The 13807-nt window shown below is 40.4% G+C and overlaps 1 protein-coding gene across 1 annotated transcript in view; it reads left to right on the top strand.

The window, feature by feature from the left end:
- Positions 1–214: 214 nt before the first annotated feature.
- The window catches only part of fam120c (family with sequence similarity 120 member C), a 61030-nt gene continuing 47437 nt past the window's right edge, over positions 215–13807 (top strand). The window contains exon 1 of the mRNA XM_062053546.1: positions 215–1632. Within this exon, the coding sequence (XP_061909530.1) occupies positions 1117–1632 (516 nt within the window). The 5' untranslated portion in view covers positions 215–1116. The remainder of the gene's footprint in view (positions 1633–13807) is intronic.

The following is a 13807-nucleotide window of genomic DNA, read 5'->3' as shown; positions in this document are numbered from 1 at the left end:
CGGACAAATAATGGCGTTTGTACATTTGTTCCGTTTTGCAGAAATTGCGTCTTCGGTTGACAAGCCTTGTCCAAATGCAGCTTTAACAGTGTTGGTAGTTGTAGTTTTTGTTTGAGGTTCCGCCCCCTTGTAAAATGGGCGCTGAATCGTCGTTTCACTCCATTTCCCAGCTTCCCTCGCGGCCGCGCCTCCTCTCTCGCCCCCCCACGCCTTCTCTCCCCACTCCACTGGGCCGCGAGGAAGTCGCAAGATGGCTGATGTCGCTTGGAAGTAATGTTCCCCCGCTGCAACATGACGCCGTGAGTGTGGAAGACGAGCGAGGGAGGCACAGCCGGGCTTTTATTTTATTTTCTTTTAGTTTATTTTCCTTTATTCCGCCAAATAACCATCTCATTCTGTGTCGTATACGCCCTGGACTTGTCTTCGGGAGTTGACGCGTCAAATCACGCCGGGGACCCTGCCAGCAGTTAGCATATAGAAATACGACTAGCCAGACAGCTACAGCGTGTGTTCGTTTGTTGCAGTTAGCGTTTCAACACCGTCAACTGCTAATCACATTCTTAAATGTAACTTGCTCGTCGGCGTCAAACACCATCGCTGACAATTTTGCTAGCTGCTCGAGTAACATGTCCGCGAATTGGCCATCCAGCCTGCGGTTTGCTAACTAGTGCGCAGTATTGCGTCGACTTCATGCGAGCAAGGGTTTCTTCATATTTAGAAATCCAGTTCTACACCGCCAACTGTATCTCTGTGTAGCCAAATGATGGGAGTAGTGCAAATTGACAACTAGTTCTGGCCTTGTCGGTCTCATCCCAATCCACAGCAATGGACACTAGACTCCGCACCCACGTCTAAATTTGAGTAATTGAATCGAAATATTTAGTGGGAAAGTAACCAGCAGGCCCCATCACACGGCCGTGCATGATTTCACCAGTTGATTTTTGTGGGTGTCAGTTATTTCGCAGGGTTAACTAGCGCCCTTGTCAGTTACTACTTGGGAGACAGTTAGCTCGCTGATAGCTAGCTCGTCTCGCTCTTCATCACGTTACAAACACGGCGTACAGAACCTATTCCGAGCCCGCTCCCGGCCAGACGCACCGGCTCAATAACACGGTCATGGGAGTGCAGGGCTTTCAAGAGTATCTAGAGAAGCGATGTCCTGGGGCCGCAGTCCCGGTGGACCTGCTCAAGCTCGCTCGTACAGCGGCCCGCCAACCTCCTCACCACCATCACCCACACCACCACCCACATCATCCCGGGCCCATGCCTCCCCCGCCCCCGCCTGCCAGGATCCTCATCGACGCCGACTCCGGCCTGCAACGCCTCTACGGCGGCTACCAGACGGATTGGGTCTGCGGCGGCCAGTGGAACGCCATGCTGGGCTACCTGGCCGCTCTGTCCCAGGCCTGCCTGTTCCAGGGTGGCCTGGAGCTGGTGGTGGTTTTCAACGGCACGCTCGGGAAGGAACGCTGGCCCGAGTGGGCGCGGCGAGCTCAGGGCCAGCGACAGACTGCTCAACTGATAGTCAACCACGTCGGCAGCAAGGCCACCCCGCCTCCCCGGGCATGGTTCATGCCCCCGGCCTGCCTCAGCCACTGTGTCCGCCTCGCCATGTTCCGCTTCCGAGTGCGGGTGAGCATTTCGATGACGACTGTGACGTTTTTGTTTTTATCATGGTCATTTATAAATCACTTGTATTGTTTCTAGCTTGGAGGGAAGCGCTTCCACCCTCAGTCCATGGTCAATTTTGGCACGGGTTTTGGATTGTAGTTGACGCTGCAGATCTATTGTGGATACATAATATACATCACCAAGAAGTAAAAATGCACATATCTATATTTTCTCATCTTAACAGTAAATTAAGAGGGACTGCAGCTTGCCTTAGGTAACTACCTATGACTTACATAACATGAACTCTGTGAACCTTGTATTTTTTAAGAAATGCATAGTGGTGAAGACCATTCATAGATGTCCTGTGCAGGACACTCATTTATTTGTATGGACTTATTTAACCATTTCTTCTGTCTGTCGATGAGTAGTACAATGCCATTCATTCATCCATTTTCTACTGCTTCTCCCTCCTTAATGGTTCATCTTTTACAGACGTAATTTAGTCACATGTCCAATACTCCACGTATCATAACACAGATGTTTGGTTGCTGGCTTCATCGTCATATTAGTAATAGGGTATTTCTTATTGTTTAAGTGCTTTACAAATGTTTCATTAATCATACAATCTAAAAATAAGTTAAGACTGCAGTGTTGACAATTTGTATTTTGCATTGCAATTATCAATGTTAAAGTAATATGCTCGTACACAAAATTGCAGTTTGGCCAGTTGCTATAAAGAATATTCGTAAATATTGTCATTCAGTTACAAAAATGGTAGAATAATTGTATTCTGCACAGGATAACAGCATTAGCAGGAAGGAGGAAACACAACACATCTGTTTGATCAAAAGCCATTGATTGTAAAGGGGTACAGAATTTAATCTTTTCTTAGCTTTATGAACAATTCTCAATCTTTTTGCGCATGCCAGCAAAAAACATGGTAAAAATAAAACATTGTATGTACAACATGAAAATATTTGAAAAGTCAACCTTGCTTACTTAATGCTCATGCATTTACATATAGTAATAAGCATTTAAATTTGTTGAGTTTTGATATAGTACATGAGTTTTCTTCTGCATCTCTGCTGAGAAATATAAATAGATCACCTGGGTGCACCATGTTAGTCTTAAGTCTCTTCTTAAGCGGGTCAAAAGTCTGGAGTTCCTTGCTCTTAATGCCATCAAGTTGAACTGTACCCTTCATGCAGAGACATTGCTTCTTTGGGGATTTGGTTGATTCTGCTATTTGACATATAATTGAATTGGCTTTTATTGTCATAGCACATTAGGAACAACGTGTATGTGTGTGTGTGTGTGTGTGTGTGTGTGTGTGTGTGTGTGTGTGTGTGTGTGTGTGTGTGTGTGTATACAAGTGTGTGTGTGTGTGTATATATATGTATGTGTGTCTGTGTGTATGTATATATATATATATGTATGTATGTATATATATATGTGTATGTATATATATATATATGTGTGTATGTATATGTATATATATATATATATGTATGTATTTGTGTGTTTATATGCATACATGTGTTTGTGTGTGGGTAACCCCCCCCTCCCCTCTAGGGGGGGGGGGGGGGGGTTACATATGCGGTCCTCTCCAAGGTTTCTCATAGTCATTCACCGACGTCCCACTGGGGTGAGTTTTTCCTTGCCCGTATGTGGGCTCTGTACCGAGGATGTCGTTGTGGCTTGTACAGCCCTTTGAGACACTTGTGATTTAGGGCTATATAAATAAACATTGATTGATTGATTGATAAGGGGTGTAACGTACACACAAATTTTGGTTCGGTACGCACCTCGACTTAGAGGTTACGGTTCGGTTAATTTTCGGTACAGTAAGAAAACGACAAAATATACATGTTTTGGTTATTTATTTACCAAATTTGTCAACAATGGCTTTATCCTTTTAACATTGGGAACACTATAATAATTCTGCCCACGTTAATCAACATTAAACTGCCTCAAATTGTTGCTCAGATTAAATAAAATGACAAAACTTTTCTTCTACATATAAAAAGTGCAACATTAAACAGTTTCAAGTCTACTCATCATGCTTAATTTATTACAGCATTTGGGAAGCCTGTAGTTGATTTTTATTATGTAAATGTTATATTTTTATCATCATGTGATAGCAGGGACCCTGCCATTCAAAACTAGGCTGCTCCATTACTAATGATTAATGTTACTATAGCTGAAAAAAGAGTACAATAGCAATAGGAGAGACTATTCATCTCTGAACACCATGGAGTTCATATAGGCTTAATGATGCAGTTACATTATTATATCAACTATCACAGACAGAAACTCTTTATTTAACATAATGTCCTTTTTTGTTGCTTCAACACAGCTCAATCAACACAGAACAATGTAAAGTGAAATAACAGACAGACAGGGCTTTGCTGTCCGTAACACACACACACTGCAAAATGAGCTAACGTTACGCTAAAAGCTAATTAGCCTTCACCTCAAGGACTGCGAGCAAGCTGAGCTGCCGTTTATATTTCTAGAACGTCAACGGGCTCATAGTGATGTTACTAGTAGTTGACTGGGAGGTGTTTATTATAATTTGGGGAGAGTCCGCTGCCTGATGCTTACCTGCTAAACACCTACCTGTCGACGCTGGAGCACTGACTCCATGCGCTCTGAATACGCACTGCTGATTGGCTGTTACCGCTCTGACTACGCACTGCTGATTGTCTGTTACCGCTCTGAATACGCACTGCTGATTGGCTGTTACCGCTCTGTGTGTAACCAATCAGATGGTTGTGTGGGTGGGACAATGCTGGGTACTGTGTAGAGTACTGGCAGAGACAAAGGCAGAACGAAGCGGAGCAGCTTGTTAAGACTTTAGCTTAGGCGGCTACTTAATATGTTCGTGTGGAAACTCGTACCGAAACGGTTCAATACAAATACACGTACCATTACACCCCTAGTGTATATGCAGTATGTATGTATGTGTTTGTGTGTATGTATATGTTTATATATATTTGTATATTTATACATGTGTAAGTGTATATATATATATTTATATATGTGTGAATATATATATATATATATATATATATATATATATATATATATATATGTATATATGTAAGTGTATATATACTGTATATATATGTATGTATGTACAGTGTTTCCCATAAACTGCCAAGATACCTGTGGCGGTGGGGGTGTGGCTATGGGCGTGGTCACCATGACATCAAGTAATTTGCATAATTTACTACAATGATTAGATTTTCTCTAAAAAGGCTCAAAAAATGTATACTTACTAATTAATAATAACAGTTTTGTTTTAAACGTCCATCCATCCATCCAACCATATTACAATATAATTACAACACTTTATGTACATATTTATATACAGATTTGAACAATAAGTTATTCACTGAAATATATTTATTAATTGTGGTTCTTACAAAAAATATATCTTATAAAATATAAAAGTTAAAATGTCTCAAAGCTCTGCCCCTTTAATTAGTGCATTGCCGGCAGTAAGTCGGACACGTTTCCAGTGAGGGTTGGACTCCGCCAAGGCTGCCCTTTGTCACCGATTCTGTTCATAACCTTTATGGACAGAATTTCTAGGCGCAGTCAGGGCGTTGAGGGTATCTGGTTTGGTGGCTGCCAGGATTAGGTATCTGCTATTTGCAGATGATGTGGTCCTGATGGCTTCATCTGGCCAAGATCTTCAGCTCTCACTGGATCGGTTCGCAGACGAGTGTGAAGCGACTGGGATGAGAATCAGCACCTCCAAGTCTGAGTCCATGGTTCTCACCCGGAAAAGGGTGGAGTGCCATCTCCGGGTTGGGGAGGAGATCTTGCCCCAAGTAGAGGAGTTCAAGTACCTCGGAGTCTTGTTTACTAGTGAGGGAAGAGTGGATCGTGAGATGGACAGGCGGATCGGTGCGGCGTCTTCAGTAATGCGGACGCTGTATCGATCCGTTGTGGTGAAGAAGGAGCTGAGCCGGAAGGCAAAGCTCTCGATTTACCGGTCGATCTACGTTCCCATCCTCACCTATGGTCATGAGCTTTGGGTCATGACCGAAAGGACAAGATCACGGGTACAAGCGGTCGAAATGAGTTTCCGCCGCCGGGTGGCGGGGCTCTCCCTTAGAGATAGGGTGAGAAGCTCTGTCATCCGGGAGGAGCTCAAAGTAAAGCCGCTGCTCCTCCACATCCAGAGGAGCCAGATGAGGTGGTTCGGGCATCTGGTCAGGATGCCACCCGAACGCCTCCCTAGGGAGGTGTTTCGGGCACGTCCGACCGGTAGGAGGCCACGGGGAAGACCCAGGACACGTTGGGAAGACTATCTCTCCCGGCTGGCCTGGGAACGCCTCGGGATCCCCCGGGAAGAGCTGGACAAAGTGGCTGGGGAGAGGGAAGTCTGGGCTTCCCTGCTTAGGCTGTTGCCCCCGCGACCCGACCTCGGATAAGCGGAAGAAGATGGATGGATGTATGTATGTATATATATATACAGTATATATATACATATATATATATATATATATTAGGGCTGCAACAACTAATCGATTAAAATCGATTATAAAAATAGTTGGCGATTAATTTAGTCATCGATTCGTTGGAGCTATGCGCATGCACAGAGGCTACTTTTTTCTTTTTTTTTTAATAAACCTTTATTTATAAACTGCAACATTTACAAACAGCTGAGAAACAATTATCAAAATAAGTATGGTGCCAGTATGCTGGGGTTTTTTTTCAATAAAATACTGGAAAGGATAGAAATTAGGGTTGCACATCTCTCTCTGATAAACGATTCGATATGCATCTAGATACACAGGTTACGATTCGATTAAAAAACGATATCCTTTTATTACAGACCGATTCGATTCCGAACGATACAATTCGATTTGACGGTTAATATTCAAGACTCCAAATCCCCAAGCATTGTGGCTTTATGGCACTGGCAAAAAAAAACAGAATAACAAAATCACATGTCAATGTATTTATCTTTAGACATGGACCCAAAAAATTCTGGCTGAATTGTAGGATGGGAACTCCAGAGGTAAAAGTAGCACAGAATAGTAACAACAAAGTGCAATATTTCAGCCTGAGCATAGTTTTGAACACCAGAGGTAGGTAACAAAGATTCAATATTTCAACCTGAGCATATAGTGTTTTGAACACTAGAGGTAGGTAACAAAGATTCAATATTTCAACCTGAGCATATAGTGTTTTGAACACTAGAGGTAGGTAACAATGAACACTAGAGGTAGGTAACAAAGGTGCAACATTACAATGTAAACAAGTTACACACCTAGTACACATCTCAAAATGTGGCAACAATTAGCACAGTGACAAGTGCTTTGTGTAAAAGAATAGAGAAAATAAATACATATGTAAAAAGAAAAATCAAACTACTATGTGAGAGATACCGTTTCCCAGGTCAAAAAGCAGTAGTTCACTTACACTATGCCTGTGCATTTTCATCATCACTGTCCTCTGTTTTTTTGGAGGGCAGACTTTTTTTTTAAGGAAAATCAACTGATCCACATGCTCATGTTTGAGCAGACTATGTTTTGTGGAAACAATGTCTCCCGCAGTACTGAACACACGTTCAGATTCCGTGTGTTTCACTTGATGTACTTTTTGATGCCGAAAGAGGCGATTTCAGCCACTTGAATGACGGCGAAATCATTAAAGGCTCACAATTTGTAATCCATCCACAAGTAAAGAAAACTTGGATTATTTCACTTTATGTACTTTTTTATGCCGAAAGAGACGATTTAAAAGAGGCGATTTCAGCCACTTCGGTCATTACAGCCGAGTTTAGAAATACTTTTCGAGACGAGTGACGTAAGCGCGCTCCCGCGTCAGGGGGTGCATTTTACGGCAGGAGTGAGTTTCCTGGCACAACACCGGGATACAGAGGTGTCTTTTAGCCAGAGATGACAGCAGTGGCAAGTCCTGCTGCTCTTTCCATCACTGTAGTGGGTTTTTTGAAAATCTTTCTCGGTCCATTATGACCTTCGGTCAGACTGACGCTTTCGTTCTCCTCCACATTCATTTTCCGTGTTGTCTCTTGTTTATCACTCATGCTAATACCAGCTAGGCGGCTACCGCGTTTGGCGAGTAGCTTCAGCTCTCGCGTTGTTTTAGAGACGCTGACGCATATTGTAATCTAGCCAACCCATGCAAAGTCTCGCGATAACCGATCCATGACTCTATAACCGATTCAGCTAGGAATTCATGGATTATTCGCATTGATTGAGGAGTCTGCTACCGATGCAATCTAATTGCTCACTTGTTGAACCGAATACTCGGTCGCATCGGTTTATCGTTCACAACCCTAATAGAAATGTAGTTTGTCTCTTTTATCCGATTATTAATTGATTAATCGAAGTAATAATCGACAGATTAATCGATTATCAAATTTAGGGCTGCAACAACTAATCGATTAAAATCGATTATAAAAATAGTTGGCGATTAATTTAGTCATCGATTCGTTGGATCTATGCTATGCGCATGCACAAAGGCTACTTTTTTTTATTATTTTTTTTAATAAACCTTTATTTATAAACTGCAACATTTACAAACAGCTGAGAAACCATTATCAAAGTAAGTATGGTGCCAGTATGCTGTTTTTTTTTCCAATAAAATACTGGAAAGGATAGAAATGTAGTTTGTCTCTTTTATCCGATTATTAATCTATTAATCGAAGTAATAATCGACAGATTAATCGATGATCAAATTTAGGGCTGCAACAACTAATCGATTAAAATCGATTATAAAAATAGTTGGCGATTAATTTAGTCATTGATTCGTTGGATCTATGCGCAGAGGCTACTTTTTTGAATTTGTTTTTATTTTTATAAACCTTTATAAATGGCAACATTTACAAACAGCTGAAAAACAATAATCAAAATAAACACACTTACTGTAATTGAACACAAATATAATGGTCAAATGTTCTAATGATATTTATTACTACAAACATTAATTTTTAAGTGAAAAGAATAGTGCAGGAACATCCTCTGTTTCAAGCAAATTAAAAAAACTACTGAATAACGTGTCTTTAAAGTGTCTTTAAACATCCAGTGTAAAACAATAATGAACACTTTAGTGTCTTTCAACTTTTACCTTCTGACAAGCAGTCTCCTTCACATTGGACATGTTTATATCAGTCTGTAATATGTTGTTTCTCAGAAAAGGTAACTAATCATTTCCATTTTAATATTGTAATTACCTCACAAACTGATGTTTAGCTTCATTGGTTTAAAAAAAAAATTCTGGATGATGAGAAGGCGACATGTCCAGGGTGTAAGCCGCCGCCAGACAGGCTCCAACCCCCACAAAGCATCCAGAGAAACAAGCAGTCGAAACAAGGATTGATGGATTGAGGATTTATCAAATAGTTTTTCAGTTTCCTCATATTTCCGGGGTTGAACATTTTTCTGGGTGATTACGTCCATGCACTGCATCATGAACCGCTGGCTCTGTGTTAATTTAAAACAAAAGTGATGCGCTTAGACTTTATCTCCACCAAAGAAGTTATGTTTTCACCAGGGTTTGTCTGTTTGCGTTATGGATAGATGACATATTTCAGGAAATGTAAAAAAAACAAAACAGTTGATCTAGGGATGTAACGGTAAACGGTATAATGATAAACCGCGGTAAAATCCCAGACTGTTAGTAATATCGTTTAAATGTTTAATTACCGAAAAACCGTCATATATTAATGTATTTTAGGCAACACTGCCTACTTCCTGGAAACAGAGTCACTTTGTTACAAATTTTTGTCATTTCACTTGCATTAGTTGACGCTAATGCAGCGCGGCGCCTCCCTGTTTGAAGGGTCCCCTTTATTGTTAGCTTTGGAGCCCAAATACCTTTATATTGCGCTTCACACACCCTCTTTATGAACCAATACAATTGTCGTTTTTTGCCATTCTTCCACTCCACGATGGTATTGCTTGTATGCCCTTTGTGTGTGCATTTTGACACACTCAACATCATGCGCCTCGGCTCTGTAGTCACCGCCGCACAGCGGCATTCGGATGAAAGAAAGGTACCAGTAATTTTCAAAGGTAGTATAGTATCGATTTCAATTAATTAGTATTGTGGTACTTTATCAGTATACCGTACAACATATACAATATTTCAATATTTATTTATATATATATATATATATATATATATATATATATATATATATATATATATATATATATATATATATATATATATATATATATATATATATATATATAATACACACACAATATATATATATATATATATTTTTTTTTTATGGGTATATATATTTATATATATATATATAGCTAGCTGTAGGGTTGTACGGTATACCGGTACTAGTATAGTATCGCGGTACTAATTAATCAAAAAAACGGTACTATACTCTGTTTGAAAAGTACCGATTTCCCATTGATTGATTTGTTTATTTTTTTTTTTTAACGGGTATGGCGGCGCGCAGTCTCGTCATGACGGGTTTACGAGCAGAGAAGCGTATTCAGCAGCGCACTATCACAGAGTACTTACAAGACACAGAGTACTTACAAGAAGACAAGGTGTGTAGACAGAAAAGGGAGAATGGACGTAGTTTGGCCTAAAAACTGCCGATAAAGGTGAAGCTATAACACTGTTAGATAGATAGTACTTTATTGATTCCTTCAGGAGAGTTCCCTCAGGAAAATGTTACGCCCTCAGGAAGAGGTGCTTTAAGACATGGCTAGCGAGCTAGCAGCGAACATCCATCCGCCGTCGGCAGTGTTTTAGCTACTTCTTAAATCACTAATACTCGCCTCCATGGCAACAAATAAAGTAAGTTTCTTACACGTATCATCCCTGCAGGACGAGAAATAGCTAAACATGATTCACTACACACCGTAGAAGGATACAACAGCTCACCGGTGTCACCGCTAACGAAAGCTAGCATGCCTGAATGTAAACAAATGCCATGGGTGGATCTACACCTGACAGCCACTGTAATGATACCAAGTACAATCGTGTATCTAGTTGATACTACTATAATTATATCGATATTTTTTATGGTCACAAAATCTATTTTCCTTTTTTAATAATTCACATTATGTTTATAAACTCAGTAAATATGTCCCTGGACATGTGAGAACTTTGAATATGACCAATGTAGGGATGTCCCGATCCGATATTTGAATCGGATCGGCTGCCGATATTTGCCAAAAAATGCCTATCGGCAAGGCATGGGAAAATGCCGATCCAGATCCAGTTTAAAAAAAAACTTCGGTCTGTGTTTTCCAAGCACCGATTTAAATAATACGTTCCACTTTTCTGCTGCTCCCTAATTTCCGTTCCGCATTTTACAGCACACCTTCAACACATCCACAGGTCTGTGGATTCTCACGCAGTTGCTTTTAGCTGCTGGCATTACACGACAGGCTCTTCTCACTCTTTTCTGTGTCTCCATCTCACAGTCACAGACAGCAAGCGCACCTTACACACGTCACATACTGTCACGTCGTACGTCACATACGTATACGCCCTCCCCGAGCAGAGAGGTAGCAGCATGGCTAGCGTTAGCTGTGATGCTAGCGCAGCCGTGCGAGCAACATTCCCTCTAAGGTGCGCGCCTGTGCAATTGCGCACTGCTCAAGCGTCATCTGCGCATAGCAATTATATGCCACGCACAAAATCAAATAAAAAATTAAGCGCATAACAATTTTCGACACACGGACACGACAGAGAAAACAGTTTTCGTCATCATTGTTCAAATATTGTAACGTCTGTCGAGACGCTTATCTCCATTCGGTGCCACACGCCCACACCATCAAAATGCCGAGGCAAAAATGTCCACATCAACACCGTATGAAAAAATGTGTGATTTTTTTAGTTGTGATTTCCTTCTCTGCATGAAAGTTTAAAAGTAGCATATATTAATGCAGTATGAAGAAGAATGTTTTAATGTAGACATGCAAGCCTTGAAAGAAAATTTTGAAAATCAAGACTACATTTCCTGCAAATGGGTGCATTTCTACCCTATATTTTAACTTTAGATTTATTCTCATATCAAACTCTTTTGGCTGTCTTTTTGACACTTACATCCGGCGCCCCCCTCCACACCCCGGATTATAAATAATGTAAATAATTCAATGTGATTATCTTTTATGATGACTGTATTATGATGATAGTATATATCTGATAGTATATATCTGTTTCATGAATCAATTTAAGTGGACCCCGACTTAAACAAGTTGAAAAACTTATTCGGGTGTTAACATTTAGTGGTCAATTGTACGGAATATGTACTTCACTGTGCAACCTACTAATAAAAGTCTCAATCAATCAATCACAACACATAGAATCATCATACTGTTGTGATTATATGCATCAAGTGTTCATTCAAGGCTAAGGCAAAATATCGAGATATATATCGTGTATCGCAATATGGCCTTAAAATATCGCAATATTAAAAAAAGGCCATATCGCCCAGCCCTAGTTCAATGATGCCATTTCTGTTTGTCATGTATAATTTTGTCTATTTTGTGTTTATCCTTGAATAAACAGGTCAGTTTCTTGTTACCAACCATTGTGTATTATTCAAACTCCCCTAATTCAACATGATTCTGACAACTAAGTAGGCTAAATAACTTTAAACTTTAATATATGCTCGGATAGGCCGGTATCAGTCAGTGTCGGTATCGTTCAGTATCTGTATCGGATCGGAAGTGCAAAAACCTGGATCGGGACATCTCTAGACCAATGAATGATCCTGTAACTACTTGGTATCGGATCGATACCTAAATTTGTGGTATCATCCAAAACTAATAGTAAGTGATTATTACATTTGAACAGAAGTGTAGATAGAACATGTTGAAACGGAAAATAACCAGATATTAACAATAAATGAACAAGTGGATTAATAATATATTTTTTACAGCTTGTCCTTTATAATTTTGACAAAATAAAATAATGAGAAATGGCACAATATGCTACTGCATACGTCAGCAGACAAATTAGGAGCCTTTCTTTGCTTACTTACTACTAAAGGACAAGTTGTCTAGTATGTTTACTATTTTATTTAAGGCCAAAATTGTTCTTCAATCTAAAAAAAAACATATATTTAATGTACCGTAAGATTTTTTTATTAAGTTAAAGCCAGTAATGCCATTATTTGTGGTCCCCTTTTTTTTTTAGAAAAGTATCAAAATATATTTTTGGTACAGGTACCAAAATACTGGTATTGGGACAACCCTATACAGCTGTGTATATATAGATCTCAACCACTAGGCCACCTACTATGGCCTAGGGGTTAGAGTGTCCGCCCTGAGATCAGTAGGTTGTGATTTCAAATTCCGGCCGAGTCATACCAAAGACTATAAAAATGGGACCCATTACCTTTTGGAATAGGGGGTTAAATCACCAAAAATGATTCCCGGGCCTGCCCACTGCTCCCCTCACCTCCCAGGGGGTGAACAAGGGGATGGGTCAAATGCAGAGGACAAATTTCACCACACCTAGTGTGTGTGTGACAATCAGTGGTACTTTAACTTAACATTGTTTCCCATACATGAATTTATCTATGGTGATCTTTCTGTGTGAAGTTTGCATGTTCTCCTTGTGACTGCGTGGGTTCCCTCCAGGTACTCCGGCTTCCTTCCACTTTCAAAGACATGCACCTGGGGATAGGTTTTTGATTGATTGATTGAGACTTTTATTAGTAGGTTGCACAGTGAAGTACATATTCCGTACAATTGACCACTAAATGGTAACACCCGAATACGTTTTTCAACTTGATTCATGATACAGATATATACTATCATATATACTATCATCATAATACAGTCATCACACAAGATAATCACATTGAATTATTTACAATCAGGGGTGTGGGGGTGGGGGGGGGGGGGTAGGATATGGACAACAAGTAGTGGACATAGAGAGAGAGAGAGATCAGAAGGCATAAGAAAAAGTATCTGCATTTGATTGTCTACATTTGATTATTAGCAATCCGGGGAGGGTGTTAGTTTAGGGTTGTAGCTGCCTGGAGGTGAACTTGTATTGCGGTTTTGAAGGAGGATAGAGATGCCCTTTCTTTTATACCTGTTGGGAGCGCATTCCACAGGTTTATTAGCAGCACTAAAATTGGCCCTAATGTGTGAATGTTGTCTATCTGTTGGCCCTGCGATGAGGTGGCGACTTGTCCAGGGTGTACCCCGCCTACTGCCTG

Source organism: Entelurus aequoreus, linkage group LG07 (genome assembly GCF_033978785.1).
Source record: "Entelurus aequoreus isolate RoL-2023_Sb linkage group LG07, RoL_Eaeq_v1.1, whole genome shotgun sequence".
Lineage (NCBI taxonomy): Eukaryota > Metazoa > Chordata > Actinopteri > Syngnathiformes > Syngnathidae > Entelurus > Entelurus aequoreus.
Note: the sequence above shows the minus strand (reverse complement) of the source record. Positions and strands in the feature narration are given on the sequence as shown.